Below are 15,682 nucleotides of genomic sequence, written 5' to 3' on the forward strand. Positions count from 1 at the left end.
TAGTTGCAGTTATTGGTGCGCAAGGAGGTCAAACCAGATACTGAGAGTGAAGGTTCTCATACTTTTCTCGCTCACACAGACATGGGACATTGGACCATTTTCCTCAATAAATAAATGACCAAGTCAAATATTTTTTGGCTCATTTGCTTGATTTGGTCTTCTTTATCTACTTTTAGGACCTGTGAGGAAATCTAATGTACTTTCATGGCAAATTTATGCAGAAACTTCTGAAAGATTCATAAATTTTCAAGCAGCATTGTGTATAGGTAAATCTATCTATCTATCTATCTATCTATGTATCTGTGTCTATCTATCTATTTATCTATCTATCTATCTATCTATCTATCTATCTATCGCTCTTCTGCACAGTATAATTGCCCAGCACTACAGTTGCATATTACAATAAAGGAGTTCCCTATTTGTATGACTTTACATTCAGTGTTCCTTTAAACTTAAGTATGTAAATGTTAGTCCTGCAGAGACTTGAGTTTCAGTCAGAGCTCTACAGTAGTAGCATGCATCTAACCTCAAGAAAAGTAGCTATGTGGCAAGATCCTTCTTGACTTTATCTGAAGCTCCTCATACTTACCTGGAATACAGTATATTCAGAACATCATGGTTGAAATGGTGAGGAACAACCCACCAAATATGATGATCCTCTGAATATGGAAAAGACAAGTTTTAACAGGCTTCTGCCTGGAAGCAAAGTGGAGGTAACGCTGGCCTTTGGCAATAAGCTTCCATTTAGGCCTCGCACATTGACATTTTCTAAATTCTTTCAGCTGCTTCATCATTACTAACCCCCAGGCTCATTTTATACATTTGATTGCAGAATTTTGATGAGTCTGGTTAAAAGGAGATTTGCCCAATAGGAAGCAAAGTTTGTGCGTCTCCTGTGAACACCAAGCAGAAGTATATAATTGCTCAGAGGTCCAAGTGCAGCTCTGTTCTGAAGGTTTTAGTCTTGGATACATCTCAGGATGAGTGTGGAGAAGCAAGTAAAAGTCAGCAGCTCTGCTGTGCGCTATGGCGCATCTTATGGAAGCAACAAGCTCTTCTCTACGGCCAGGAGTAGTGCCAGAGGTTCTGGAGGCTTTGGAGGAGGAGGCTATGGTGGAGGCTATGGTGGAGGCTATGGAGGAGGCTATGGAGGAGGCTATGGAGGAGGCTTTGGAGGAGGCTTTGGAGGAGTTGGACTCTCCAGAGCTGTTGGGCTTGGGGCAGCAGCAGGTGGAGCAGGTTTTGGCTTACGAGGCGGCCTTGGACTGGCTGGTGGTGCTGCTCTGAGAGATGGGTTAGGATCAGGCTTGGGTGGGGGTGCAGGAGCAGGATTTGGGTTAGGAGGTGGCATTGGTGGTGCAGGAGGTAGATTTGGAGGAGCCATAGGTGTACTGAAAAGTCGCTTAGGAGGCAGAGGCTTCAAGATAGGCAGCTATGGTGGAAGTCCATCCTTCCTATTTGCTAGTGTCAAGCCAGGACTTGGGGGATTGGGAAGCGGTCCAAGTGCTCCTGATATTCCATCTATTGACCCATCCTTGCCCTCTGTGGACACTGTTCAAGTCACCCGCCTTAAGGAGAAGGAGGAACTCCAGATATTGAACAACAAGTTTGCCAGCTTCATTGATAAGGTACTTCTAAGGATTAATGTGCCTATATCTGACCATGGTAGCATTCTTTCTCTCTTTTTTTGGGGGGGGGGGGGGGGGCACCTTACCGTCTTTCAGTTTAACTTTAGTGCTTTCAAAAACAGAAGTTTTAATAGTTTATTTTTATCAATTAACAAAATGCAAAGTGAATGAACAAAAAAATATTCAGTGTGACCACCCTTTGCCTCCATGACAGCATCAGTTCTTTTAGGTATACTTGCACACAGTTTTTGAAGGAACTCAGCAGGGAGGTTGTTCCAAACATCTTAGAGAACTAACCACAGACCTTCTGTGGATGATGTAGGCTTGCTTAAATTCTGTGTATTCATGTAATCCCAGACAGAGTCAATGATGTTGAGGTCAGGGCTCTGTGGAGGCCATATCATCCCTCCCAGAACTCCTTTTTCTTTGATATGCTGCTATTTACATTTATGCTACTACAAATCTATCTATCTATCTATCTATCTATCTTTATGTATATATAGTTGGTGTTCTGATTTTCAATTATAGGGCCCATATAAAAAAAATGATAAAATTAGGTCTGCCTGAAGTTACCACTAGAAGAAGCCTAGGAGCTCACTGCATGCTGTCTTATTCTTGAGTTTAGTATATAACAGTATTCAGTAGGCTCTTAAGCTCCCTCTACTGGTGGATACAGGCAGACATCATTTAACTCTATGTCTATGCACAAAATTTGGAGGTCTGAATAAGACAAATATACAGGTCAAACTCGAAAAATTTGAATATCGTGCAAAAGTCCATTTATTTCAGTAATGCAAATTAAAAGGAATTGCATTAATGCAGCTTAAAATTTGAATTTTGTGAAAAGGTTCAATATTCTACGCTCAAAGTGTCACACTGTAGTCAGCTAATTAATCCATACCCTCAAAATTGTGACTTTGGGGTTTCATAAGCTATAAGCCATAATCATCCAAATTATAGCAAATAAAGGCTTGAAATATCTCGCTTTGCATGTAAAGAGTCTCATATATTAGTTTTACCTTTTAAGTTGCATTGCTGAAATAAATGAACTTTGCACAATATTCTAATTTTTCGAGTTTCACCTGTGTAAAGCTATAATAAGAAACTAAACAGCACTTAATGTTGCCTAATAGCGACATGGTACTAAAAGATAGCCATTGACTATAAGGAATGTTATATGATGCTTGGTTTATTTTCCATGTATATGATCACAGCTGCTTATACATAAGACACATTCATTGCCATGCTATGACAATAGCCAGCTGCATTTTGTACCTACTTGGAATGACTGGGCACTGCTATCGCTGCCGTCCCCGGCTGTCTCTATGTTTATTATCTATGTGGACTGTGCTGCTCAGGCAATTGAGTCCCTGCACTAGCGGGCCACCTATGTCCTCTAGATTGCTTCCTTGACCCCCCCATCAAAGGCAAGACAATCAGCCTCTCCGATATTCCTCTTAATTGTGATACTTCTTTCAGCACAGCTTTAAGGGATTTCGATGTCAATATCTGTGTATTTTAAGACACCTTAGATACAAGAAGAGTCATGGGGAAGAGGGCACCGGTGACATGAGCTGTTTAGTGATCAGATCATACGCCCTCATCTAAAGGCAATCTATAATGTTGTCAGGTTACATCTAAGGGCGCCTTCACATGCGGAAGATTTTCGTGCAGAAAATTTCTGCAACTGAAAATCATTTCTATTCATCTGAATGGAGCTTGCAGAAGTCCATGGAGGGAATTTATTATTCATCCCATGCCAGTGGCAAAAAAAAGTTGCAAGCCTCACTTTTGCAATTTTTTTTAAACACCATTGTGTCTAAATTTTGCCCCAAGTGGCGTTTAAACTTTTCCCTCGCCACTCTCCCTTGCGCATTTCTCTTCTTTAATGGCAGTTTTCTGGAGTAAAGGAAGACTTAAATCTATGTCAGCTCCAAGCTGGTTTCCATTTTACTTTTGCCGCATGGACACCTGAAAGAGGTGCCTAAGTTCCTGCAACAAAATCTGCTGTGCGCGAAGGCACCCTAAAAGTGACCTGTCTTATATAACGTTGAACAAAAGTGGAAGCGAAGTGAGCCGGTGCAGTTGGATCGCGCTGCTAATGAATTCACACTGTAGATATGTTCTCACAGACTAGTTTATCGAGACAACGCGTTTCGGGAGAGGAACGCTCCCTTCCTCAGGTCCAAATCAGAATAACATGAATATGCTGAATTGGACCTGATGAAGGGAGCGTTCCGCTCCAGAAACGCGTCATCTCAATGAGCTGGTTTGTGAGAACATTAGTGTTGATCACGAATATTCAAATTGCGAATTTTTATCACGAATATTTGCACTTCGAGAATTCGCGAATATTTAGAATATAGCGATATATTCGTCATTTTGAATATTCTAGTTTTTTTTAAAACAGTACACATGATCCCTCCCTGCTTCTAGCTTGTGGGCCAATGAGAAGGCTGCAATGTCTTTGATTTTAGGAGTAGTGTTGATTGCGAATTTTCGCAATCAAGAAAATAATGACTGGAGATCACGAATTCTCGAATATATGGTGAATATTCATCCAAATATTCGTTAAATGTTGCAAATTCGAATATTGCCCCTGCCGCTCATCACTAGAGAACATATCTACAGTGTGATTTCGTCGGCAGCGTGATCCACCCTTTGCTTCTACTTTTGCTCATCGCTCACTTAGCAGTCTCTTCTGATCTGAGGACCCGGGGATATGCAGCAGCCATCTCAACACTTCATGCCCATCCATAGGGTTGAGCCTCTCTGAACAACCACCTCAGGTGAGCACTTTGTTGTCTAATTGGCACTTTGCTCTCCTAAGGTACTACACCAAGCATGCCCCATTTTGCTTCCTTTTTTTCACCGTAGTCTTATGATGTGATTGACGAGTAGCCAAAATGATATCATCTAAAGGGGTTGGCTAAGATTAGTTCTAAAAATAAAATATTATTTTTTTCTTGAAACAGCGCCACTCTTGTCCATAGGCTGTATCTGGTATTGCAGTTTATTTGAATGTGACTTAAGTAGAATACCAGATACAGCGAAGGCCAGTTTGCGGGAGCTTGCTACCCCCAGTCAGTGACACGGGACCCACCTTGCCCAGTTACTGGACGCCCTGCGTGACTACAGGAATACGGAGATGTTACAGGAATTGTTCTCGTTTGCAGGTCCGCAGTCTGGAGCAGCAGAACACCATTCTGAAAGCCCAGATCAATCTGTACAACAGGAGTGACCCCAGTGCTCCGGCCAGCCCCGGAGTGGTCGCAACTACTGCCATCGCTGGATACAGAGCCCAGATTGACATTTTATCTCAAACCAAGACCGCACTTTTGGCAGAAATCGATCATTACAAGCAAGTGATTGAAGAAGTCCAGTCCAAGTGAGTGAGCACCGAAAGTGTAGATCCCTGAACTGGGGGTTCTCTGTAGTCACTGATGTAAAGGAGAGCAAGTGCCGTAGAGTTGTGTAATACTTCACTTCTCCTGTGGCGGCGCTGCAGGAAAACATAATACTTATTGCCCGCTTCCTGCTCAGAATATAGCTGTTCTCTGGGGATCTTTGCAGGTTGGAATCTAAAGGGATTGTTCAACATGAACAACTGGTTAAAAGAGAAAAAAAACAATGACCTGTATGTTTTCTAGGTTGTTTTGTTGATGATTGAAGGATACAATGTGTCGCTTCTCCACTTCAATACACTAAACTGATTCTCATTGTTGTTTGCAGATTTGAGGAGGACAGCGCATCCACAAAGTCTCTGGAGTCAGAATGGACTGCACTTAAAGAGGTAAGATACCCCCATTCATCTAACATTCAGCTATTTTTATAAGATAGATAGATAGATAGATAGATAGATAGATAGATAGATAGATAGATAGATAGATAGATAGATAGATAGATAGATAGATAGATGGATAATAGATAGAGACATAGATATTAGATAGATACAGTACAGACCAAAAGTTTGGACACACCTTCTCATTCAAAGAGTTTTCTTTATTTTCATGACTATGAAGGCATCAAAACTATGAATTAACACATGTGGAATTATATACATAACAAACAAGTGTGAAACAACTGAAAATATGTCATATTCTAGGTTCTTCAAAGTAGCCACCTTTCGCTTTGATTACTGCTTTGCACACTCTTGGCATTCTCTTGATGAGCTTCAAGAGGTAGTCCCCTGAAATGGTTTGTTATGTATATAATTCCACATGTGTTAATTCATAGTTTTGATGCCTTCATAGTCATGAAAATAAAGAAAACTCTTTGAATGAGAAGGTGTGTCCAAACTTTTGGTCTGTACTGTACATATAAGATAGATAGATAGATAGATAGATAGAGAGATATGAGATGGATAGATAGATAGATAGATAATAGATAGATAGATACTAGATAGATAGATAGATAGATAGATAGATAGATAGATAGATAGATAGATAGATAGATAGATAATAGATAGATAGATAGATAGATAGATAGATAGATAGATAGATAGATAGGAGATAGATAGATAGATAGATAGATAGATAGATAGATAGATACGAGATAGATATGAGATAGATAGATAGATAGATACAAGATAGATAGATAATAGATAGATAGATAGATAGATAGATAGATAGATAGATAGATAGGAGATAGATAGATAGATAGATAGGAGATGGATGGATGGTTAGATACATAGATAGATAGATAGATAGATAGATAGATAGATAGATAGATAGATAGATAGATATGAGATGGATGGATAGATATAATATAGATATTAGATATATTGATCGATAGATACGACATAAATAGATAGATAGATAGATAGATAAGAGATAGATAGATAGATATGAGATGGATGGATAGATATAATATAGATATTAGATATATTGATCGATAGATACGACATAAATAGATAGATAGATAGATAGATAGATAGATAGATAGATAGATAAGAGATAGATAGATATGAGATGGATGGATAAATACATAGATAGATAGATTAGACATTTGCCTATTTATAAGCTAATGGATTTCTCTCTTCCTTCCAGGATGTGGACCATCTGTATCTGACCATCTTTGACTTACAGACAAAACTAACTGGGGTGGAAGATCAGATCACTCTGTCTAAACAGCTGTACGACGCTGTAAGTAGCAGAGACACAAAGACATTACTGTAGGTAACAGCAAATTCCCATAATAAATTGGCACAGTAGTAAGAGATGCTTACAGTGTCAGAGCAGCCGTGACTCCTCTGTGACACTTGCCCAGGTTCCTATGACAGGGAGGGACTTCTTTCCAAGGAGTCCTAGAGGTGGAGCTTATGAATCAGATCTAGATAGATCAGCATGCATGTCTTTTCCATCACTTTTTATACCTAATTTGTCAGATAATCCGCCTGTTCTTGATCCTGTTCCATGGATAATATGATTCCTAATGTCTTCAATCTTCCTATCTCCAAATCACAGAGAGTCAGAGAAGTCCAGACCATCGTCACCAGCGGCACAAAGGCAGCCATTTCCATTTCATTTGACAACTATGCCCAAGCGGTGGACCTGACTTCGGCCATTTCTGATATGAAAGCACAGTATGAATTACTTGTCGCGAAGACCAAACAGGAGGCATTTGCAGTGGCTCAGAGCAAGGTAATTGTAACAGTATTTATTACCCGCACGTCATAGTGTCCTGAACTATATACCGCTATATAGTACCTAACTCTTTTCAGAATTATCATCTGATAACTGTTAGTTTTGGTTGTTTGCCAGATACTACTTAGAGGAAATCATCCCCCCAGTAGATACCTTCTAGAAGAAACAATTAGGATACCACCCCCTACTGGTCATTTGTCACACCACCATATATTCTATTCCAGGACAGAAGGGCCCTTTTCTTGCTCACCCATCATTTACTCATGTATTGTAGATGTGAAGGGTGATCTGCCCCTTTTCTTGAGACAAAGAATCCTATAGGTGGTTTCACAAGTATCCGTAAATTTTATACCAGGGACAAATCTAAAACAAGATGTCTTACCGAAAGAGCAAAATCTGAGCAATTCCATTGCAAATCGCATCCAAATCCACATAAAAATTCACATGGAAGAAATGCTGGTTTTGCAGTGGATTTGTCTGTGGCATAAAATTTACGGAACGTGTAAATCCACCCGAAGCTATTCCATTTAATTGAGGAAAGGTAGCCTGTGGGCATCATATTTTATAGGGTTTGAGGCTGTTTTTTTAATACATAGTGATCCAAACACTCCGCTACCATTCAGGCAATTCTTGAGATATTCACAAAAAATGCAAATATGGCACCATCACATGACCCGAATTAGCAAATAGAAGCTCACAGGTCCTTCACTGATACCCTAACTCAGTGTTTTCCAACCTTTTTTGTGCAAAGGCACACTTTTTTCATGAAAAAAATCACGAGGCACACCACCACTTTTTTGACTTAGCTATAAGTTCAGCAACGTGATAGCTAGCTTTAAGAGCTCTTTCATTTACCTTTGTGGTTTTTCTCATGAAAGTTGCCTGTTTCTCCGTGTTTTCACGCAGGCGAACAAAATAGTCCGCATTCTTGTTTTGAAGCGAAGGGTGTTTCGTTTGGAGATGGCGTTTAAGTTTACTTGGGACCATAGCACTGTTAGATAGCTTTTCACCACACACCAAGCACAGTGGAGTTGGTTTCTTTGCATCTCCGGTGAAAGTAAATCCAAATGAAATATAGCTTTCGCTATATTGCCTTGTGCCAGAGAATTTGCTTGAGCTAACCATCTTTGCTTTCTTTTGATCCCCACTCATACTTGGGCTCTCATCTGGCTCCGAATTTTGTTCAGGGTCCAGTTCTTTCCTTTTCAAAAACTTGTCCATCACTGTATCTGCTCCTGTCTCACTGTCACTCAGTACTTACTGTGCTTGTCTCCTCCAGATAGCCGCTGTCCGTCACACCTAAGGCGCGCTTCTCCATCCAGATCCATTAATCAGCGCTCTTCTGCTCATGTCTCCTCCAGATCCATCACTCAGCGCTCCTCTGCGCTGCGACGCGATAATCAGATCCATCGGCGCTCTTCTGCGCATCGGTGATCTACTGCGATGTCTCCTCCTGTCAGACTGTAACAGGACAGTGACACCGGAGCTATATAGTCCGTAACATGCGGCTTCAGCTCACAAATAGACCAAATTGGAATTTTTCCCCACGGCACACCAGACAATATCTCACGGCACACTAGTGTGCCGCGGCACAGTGGTTGAAAAACACTGCCCTAACTGACATACACACGGTCACATGACCCGTATTGGCCAATAGAAGCTCACAGCTCCTTCAGTCTTTGCCTCACTGTTGTACACACAGTTTTACACCAGGTTTCCATAACATCTCAGCCATTTATCTTCACTGTTATAAGGCCACTGTGGAGGTTACTGTTAAGTGGGTGGGGTGCTGTGGAGGTCACTGTTAAGGGGGTGGGGTGCTGTGTAGGTCACTGTTAAGGGGGCAGGGTTCTGTGGAGGTCACTGTTAAGGGGGCAGGGTTCTGTGGAGGTTACTGTTAAGGGGGTGGGGTGCTGTGTAGGTCACTGTTAAGGGGGCAGAGTTCTGTGGAGGTCACTGTTAAGGGGGCAGGGTGCTGTGGAGGTCACTGTTAAGGGGGCAGGGTGCTGTGGAGGTTACTGTTAAGTGGGTGGGGTGCTGTGTAGGTCACTGTTAAGGGGGCAGGGTGCTGTGGAGGTCACTGTTAAGGGGTGGGGCGCTGTGGAGATCACTGTTAAAGGGCAGGGCGATGTGGAGGTCACTAATAGGGACAGGGTGCTGTGGAGGTCACTGTTAAGGGGTGGGGCGCTGTGGAGATCACTGTTAAAGGGCAGGGCGATGTGGAGGTCACTAATAGGGGCAGGGTGCTGTGGAGGTCACTGTTAAGGGGTAGGGCGCTGTGCAGGTCACTGTTAAGTGCAGGGAAATGTGGAGGTCACTGTTAATGGGGCAGGGTGTTGTGGAGGTCACTGTTAAGGGGGTGGGGTGCTGTGTAGGTCACTGTTAAGGGGGTGGGGCGCTGTGGAGGTCACTGTTAATGGGGCAGGGTGCTGTGGAGGTCACTGTTAATGTGGCAGGGTGCTGTGGAGGTCACTTTTAAAGTGCAGGGCAATGTGGAGGTCACTGTTAAGGGGGCAGGGTGCTGTGGAGGTCACTGTTAAGGGGCAGGGTGCTGTGGAGGTCACTGTTAATGGGGCAGGGTGCTGTGGAGGTCACTGTTAATGGGGCAGGGTGCTGTGGAGGTCACTGTTAAGGGGTAGGGCGCTGTGCAGGTCACTGTTAAAGTGCAGGGAAATGTGGAGGTCACTGTTAATGGGGCAGGGTGTTGTGGAGGTCACTGTTAAGGGGGTGGGGTGCTGTGTAGGTCACTGTTAAGGGGGTGGGGCGCTGTGGAGGTCACTGTTAATGGGGCAGGGTGCTGTGGAGGTCACTGTTAATGTGGCAGGGTGCTGTGGAGGTCACTTTTAAAGTGCAGGGCAATGTGGAGGTCACTGTTAAGGGGGCAGGGTGCTGTGGAGGTCACTGTTAAGGGGCAGGGTGCTGTGGAGGTCACTGTTAATGGGGCAGGGTGCTGTGGAGGTCACTGTTAATGGGGCAGGGTGCTGTGGAGGTCACTGTTAAGGGGGTGGGGCGCTGTGGAGGTCACTGTTAAAGGGCAGGGCGATGTGGAGGTCACTGTTAAAGGGCAGGGCGATGTGGAGGTCACTAATAGGGGTGGAGTGCTGTAGAGGTTACTGTTAAGGGGTAGGGCGCTGTGGAGGTCACTGTTAAAGTGCAGGGCGATATGGAGGTCACTGTTAAGGGGGTGGGGTTTCTGTGGAGGTCACTGTTAATGGGGCAGGGCACTGTGGAGGTCACTGTTAATGGGGCAGGGCTCTGTGGAGGTCACTGTTAAAGGGCAGGGCGATGTGGAGGTCACTATCAGGGGTGGGGTGCTGTAGAGGTTACTGTTAAGGGGTAGGGCGCTGTGGAGGTCACTGTTAAAGTGCAGGGCAACGTGGAGGTCACTGTTTAGGAGGCAGGACACTGTGGAGGTCACTACTAAGGTGGAGGGGTGCTGTGGGGGTCACTGTTTTTAGGGCCACTGTGAATATCGCTATTTTGGGGGGCACTGGGGAGATATTTTAACCACACACACAAATAACAAACAAAATAGACCCTTACGAAGCCAAGTTATTCTGCTAGTATAGATAGATAGAATAGTTCATTGTTGGCAGGTTCAGCGGCCAATAGTTTAATACATATGGGGGCCTTTAGGTGACACAGATTTTTGCATTGAGACCCAGGAACTTCATGATACACCTCTAGGTATTTGTACCATAAATAAAGCAAATAAGTAATTTGCAGGGCTCACTCTCAGTGACGTCTCTTCAATAGAGGCAGACTACGCGACCCAGGGGAATGTGAGGGTAAACTCCTTCTTCTGTATCCGACATGAAAACACTGAATTTTCATACAGTCACCACTAAGGGGAGCTCCATGCAATAAATTAGTACAGCTTTCATTGCAGTCAATAGTAACTGTATAAATTTCTATGCACTGAGCGCCCCTGCTGGTGGCTGCAGGCAGCTAGTTTTGTATATGTTATAATACATTATGTGAAGGGATGCAGTGATTTATAGCTGTATGGTGAATATTTATCAATATATGTATGCCAGTTGTCTAGTGTGAATACATTGAGAAATGTTTAGGCTGAGGGCCATATTTTTGAGGCACCTGTTCACTTCTTTCCGACATAGAAATCAGAGAACGTAGGTAAGGCCGAGGGAAGCTTTTTAATATTACAATTTTTTTAAATTAAAATGTCCTCCTCAGGATAGGTCATCATAATAACATCGGTGGGGGTCTAAGTCCCGACACCCCCCATGATCAGCTGTTTCAGTTGCTCCAATGAGAGCTGTGGCCTCCTGGTAGCTTACCAAGCACAGCGCTATACATTGTATAGTGGCTGAATTTGGTATTGCAGCTAAGCCCCATTCTCTTGAATGGGGGCTGAGCTGCAGCTAGAATACCTGAGTGATGTATGGTGACGTTACATGGCCTAGGAAGAGGCCACGGCACTCACTATGCATCCAGCCTCTTCTATCAGATGCTCAGTGGGGGTCCCAGATTTCGGACCCCTACCAATCTGATATTGATGACCTATCCTGAGGATAGTTCATCAATTTATTTTCCCAGATAACCCCTTTACGTAAATTCAGCAATAATCTGGGACGTTGTGCTTTGCGTTCTGCCTTGCCTAATTAATTAAATAACGTACTGGGAAACAGGGTGGGGCAGGGGGTTCCATACTACATTTTATATTGAGTCCCTATGAGATCTGTGTACGCCCCTGGTCTGTCGATGTATATCACATATACAGCCTATAATAATATGATTGCTATAATTTTGTTTTTCACTACTCTTCCCTATATAATAACGTGTCCCTTATTTTAAAGATTTTTCTGGCAAGTGGTTCTTCCCAACCATCCGTACAAGCACTCTCAGCCTATAAAGAGGAATACAGGACGCTCAAACATCAGGTTGACTCAGTTCAACGTGAGATTGAAAGGATTAAGTCTTTGGTAGGTTTAACTTTTTAACATGAATGACAAAAAAAATGAAAACTGTTATCCTTGGTATGTCAACATGTTTAAATGTATATATGTTGTATTTAAAGGGCATCTGTCAGCAGTTTTGTACCTATGACACTGGCTGACCTGTGACATGTGGGCTTGGCAGCTGAAGACATCTGTGTTGGTCCCATGTTCATATGTGCCCACATTGCTGAGAAATATGATGTTTTAATATATGCAAATGCAAATAATGTCCCCGTTACTCCTAGAGGTTCTGCTCTCTCTGCAACTGCAGTGCCTTCTCCACTTTGATTGAGAGGGCCGGGAGTGATGACGTTTTCACTGCCAGGTAAAATCCAGTTTATCCAGTGCCAAGGAGTGTCAGAAGGGTTTCCATTACCACGTCTGGTTTGATGACCTGAAAATGAAAAATGAAATATGTTTCTTGGATATAAGAAAGAACATCGTATACAGTTTAGTGTATATGTCATGAGGTTGTGTTCATATCAGTGACTCTGGTCTTGCCTTACAGAACATTCAACTGGAATCTTCCATAGCAGAAGCCGAAGTAAGCTCAACCAACGAGGTTGACACCTACCAAGAACAGGTCACAGCTCTCAAATCTCAACTGGATGACATTAGAAAGGTAAAGTCCACAAGTTTTACATGCAGTTCCATGGAGGAAACATCTTAAAGCCTTGACAACCCACCTCAAAAAAATGGTTGTCCTAAAAATAATCATGAGCACGTTACTTCTAATGTTACAGCCAATGCTGAACTGAAGGAACTTTAGGACTATCTGCCATCATCGAAAGGTACATTCACCGTAATGGTAAAATACTTTCTGTTTTTACTTAATAGCAAATTGCTCACTATTGTCAAGAATACCAGGATCTACTGGCCATGAAGATGGGACTAGACGTAGAGATTACAGCCTACAAGAAGCTGATGGACAGTGAAGAGTTAAGGTAAGAAATCCTTACATTTGGTTAAAGGGGCTGTCCAACTTTGGCAGCCTTTTTGGCTGTCTCTCCACCTTAAGGGAACCAAGTGAAGAGAAATCCTGGTAAACGTAGCGCGTTTCAAGGTTTATACTTTTATTGTATCACACAAAGTATACAGGATGCATTTTGGCTAGTAAGCCTTGATCAAATGGTCTCCACCTCGAGGGAACTGGCTCCTTTGGGTTACCACCGGGGTGTTTGCGCTCTGGTCCCTGCTTGTCAACTTCCGGAGTGGACAGGGGTCGCGTGTGCAGCCACAGCCAATGACTGGCAAACAGAGGTGGTGTGTCCCCAAGCTGCACATGACCCAGAAAAGCTGCCAAACCTGGGTAACCCCTTTAAGGAATCCAATTTCTCATGAAACAAATTTTCTAGAAAAACCCTGGAGAACCACCACAACCAGTAGGTGGCCAGACCTATAGGATAGCCGTCTTGTGACACAGTATCATGAAATCATGTTTGAAAAAAAAAAAAAAAAGCCGATCATCTGACACCACGGGTTTCGGTAAAGGTAAGGAAAGACAGATCTTTGTTGTGAAACTACAATTTCCAGCGTGCACACTTACTCGGTTGTTCTTGTAACTGCCATAGCGGTGAAAGGAAGATTCTGGGAGTTGTAGTTTTAATATTGCATTCAAAAATTATACCAACAAACATATAAACAAATATAGATAATTGATAATAATAAAAAATATATATATATATATTATTTTTGGGAGACGTATGACCCAATAGGACTTAGGCACATGGGAAAAGGCACAACGAAAAAGGTTACAGCACCGCGGTTACTCACGATACTGTTGATGGAATGTCGGTGAGGGTAACAAGTAAACAATGAGGTCACTTAGGTTCTCCTGGTGAATGGTAGCACTTAGGATGAAGGCTTGGACTATACGGGATGGTGATCAGTCTGTTATTTCCAGGATACCAATTCTGTGCTCGTCGGAGGGACCGGACCAAAATTGATGAAAATAAAGATGAATAAATTCACATACGCTTATAGGCACATTGGGAGGCTATCCCTATCAACCTATACTCTCCCTGCTTGTAAGTGGAGCAGCGCTCCCATAGGGGCGACCCCACTTCTCTGTAGCTGCGCCCTGGTATTAGAATCCCTGCCTAAAAAAAGGTCCCAATGGTAAAAGAGCCTATAATGAAGATATGTCCATATGGTGTCCCGTCTCCACTTATCAAACTTCTGATGCGTTTCCCCTTAAAAATAGAGAGGTTCATCAGGGGATCTTGTTATCTGAGCATGGTGGCGTTGGAGAGGATAATCCTGTCATAGATGAATGGCTTGTAGCCACAAACTCTCCATTTTAAAGGGGAAACGCGTCGGGAGTTTGATGAGTGGAGACGGAACACCATGTTCCTAAGTCCTATTGGGCAGGGCCGGGCCGACACAGAGGCTGGGGAGGCTCCAGCCTCAGGGGCAGGCCATCTTCCCAGCCTCTGGGCGGCAGGCAGGCCACAGACCACGTCGCTGCCGCGCCTGCCGGGCTGCCGGCCGCGCTGGAGGACGGAGGGAGTAGTGAGCGGTTGGCACTGACTTAAGTGCTCCCTCCCAGCTCCGCCTCCTGGCTCGGCCGCTCCGTTGCTCTGGTCTCTGCTCAGTGCTTGCCTGACTGGCTGCGTACAGCGCGCACTTTGACCTGACGCGCTGCACACAGTCAGGTCACATGTGCGCCCTCTGGAGACCAGGAGCAGCGCGGGCAGCAGCACAGCACTGTGACACGACCCAGCGGCCAGGCCCCAGCAGGGATAGGGCGTGAGAGTCTGCCCTGAAGTGAAGTAAGATAGTTCTTAAATAAAGATAATATTCTTTTCCGTCTGATCTGAGGTCTGATGGGGTTCTGGATGGGGTACAATTACAAGGAACGCCCCGGGGGGGGGGGGGGGGGGGCTTGACTTGATTAATAACAAACATACATATCTAAATGGCGGGGGGGGGGGCTTGACTTGAGTCATCTACTGATCAGTGATCATCAGAGCATTAGAGCTGCAGGAATAAATAACATCTAAATGTCTGGTGGGGTATATGGGGGGGGTCGAGGGCTGGTGGGGGGAGGGGGGGTTAGATGATCTAACCCAGCCCCCCTTCCCCCATCAGCCCTTGTCCTACCACCCCATCTACCCGTACCCCCCATCTACCCCACCAGACATTTAGATGTTATTTATTCCTGCAATTCTACTGCTCTGATCAGTAGATGACTCAAGTCAAGCCCTCAATCCCCCCCCAGCCATTTAGATATGTATGTTATTAATCATCATCCCTCCGTCCCCCCACCGCTGACTTCCTTGTAATTTGCTGGCCCCCAATATCCATTGTGAATCACAATCCATAACAGTGTCATCCATAGATCCCCCCATAACAGTGTCATCCACAGATCCCCCCATAACAGTGTCATCCACAGATCCCTCCATAACAGTGTCATCCATAGATTCCCCCATAACAGTGTCATCCACAGATC

At 43.8% G+C, this 15,682-nt stretch overlaps 1 protein-coding gene across 1 annotated transcript in view; it reads left to right on the plus strand.

Annotated features, from left to right (window-relative positions):
- Nucleotides 1-980: 980 nt before the first annotated feature.
- Nucleotides 981-15,682, plus strand: part of LOC120994006 (thread biopolymer filament subunit alpha-like) — a 41,065-nt gene continuing 26,363 nt past the window's right edge. The window contains exons 1-9 of the mRNA XM_040422467.1: nt 981-1,074; nt 1,144-1,628; nt 4,805-5,016; nt 5,361-5,421; nt 6,677-6,772; nt 7,094-7,270; nt 12,091-12,216; nt 12,740-12,853; nt 13,069-13,175. Of these exons, the coding sequence (XP_040278401.1) occupies nt 981-1,074; nt 1,144-1,628; nt 4,805-5,016; nt 5,361-5,421; nt 6,677-6,772; nt 7,094-7,270; nt 12,091-12,216; nt 12,740-12,853; nt 13,069-13,175 (1,472 nt within the window). The remainder of the gene's footprint in view (nt 1,075-1,143; nt 1,629-4,804; nt 5,017-5,360; nt 5,422-6,676; nt 6,773-7,093; nt 7,271-12,090; nt 12,217-12,739; nt 12,854-13,068; nt 13,176-15,682) is intronic.

The sequence above is a fragment of the Bufo bufo genome, chromosome 3, assembly GCF_905171765.1.
Source record: "Bufo bufo chromosome 3, aBufBuf1.1, whole genome shotgun sequence".
NCBI lineage: Eukaryota > Metazoa > Chordata > Amphibia > Anura > Bufonidae > Bufo > Bufo bufo.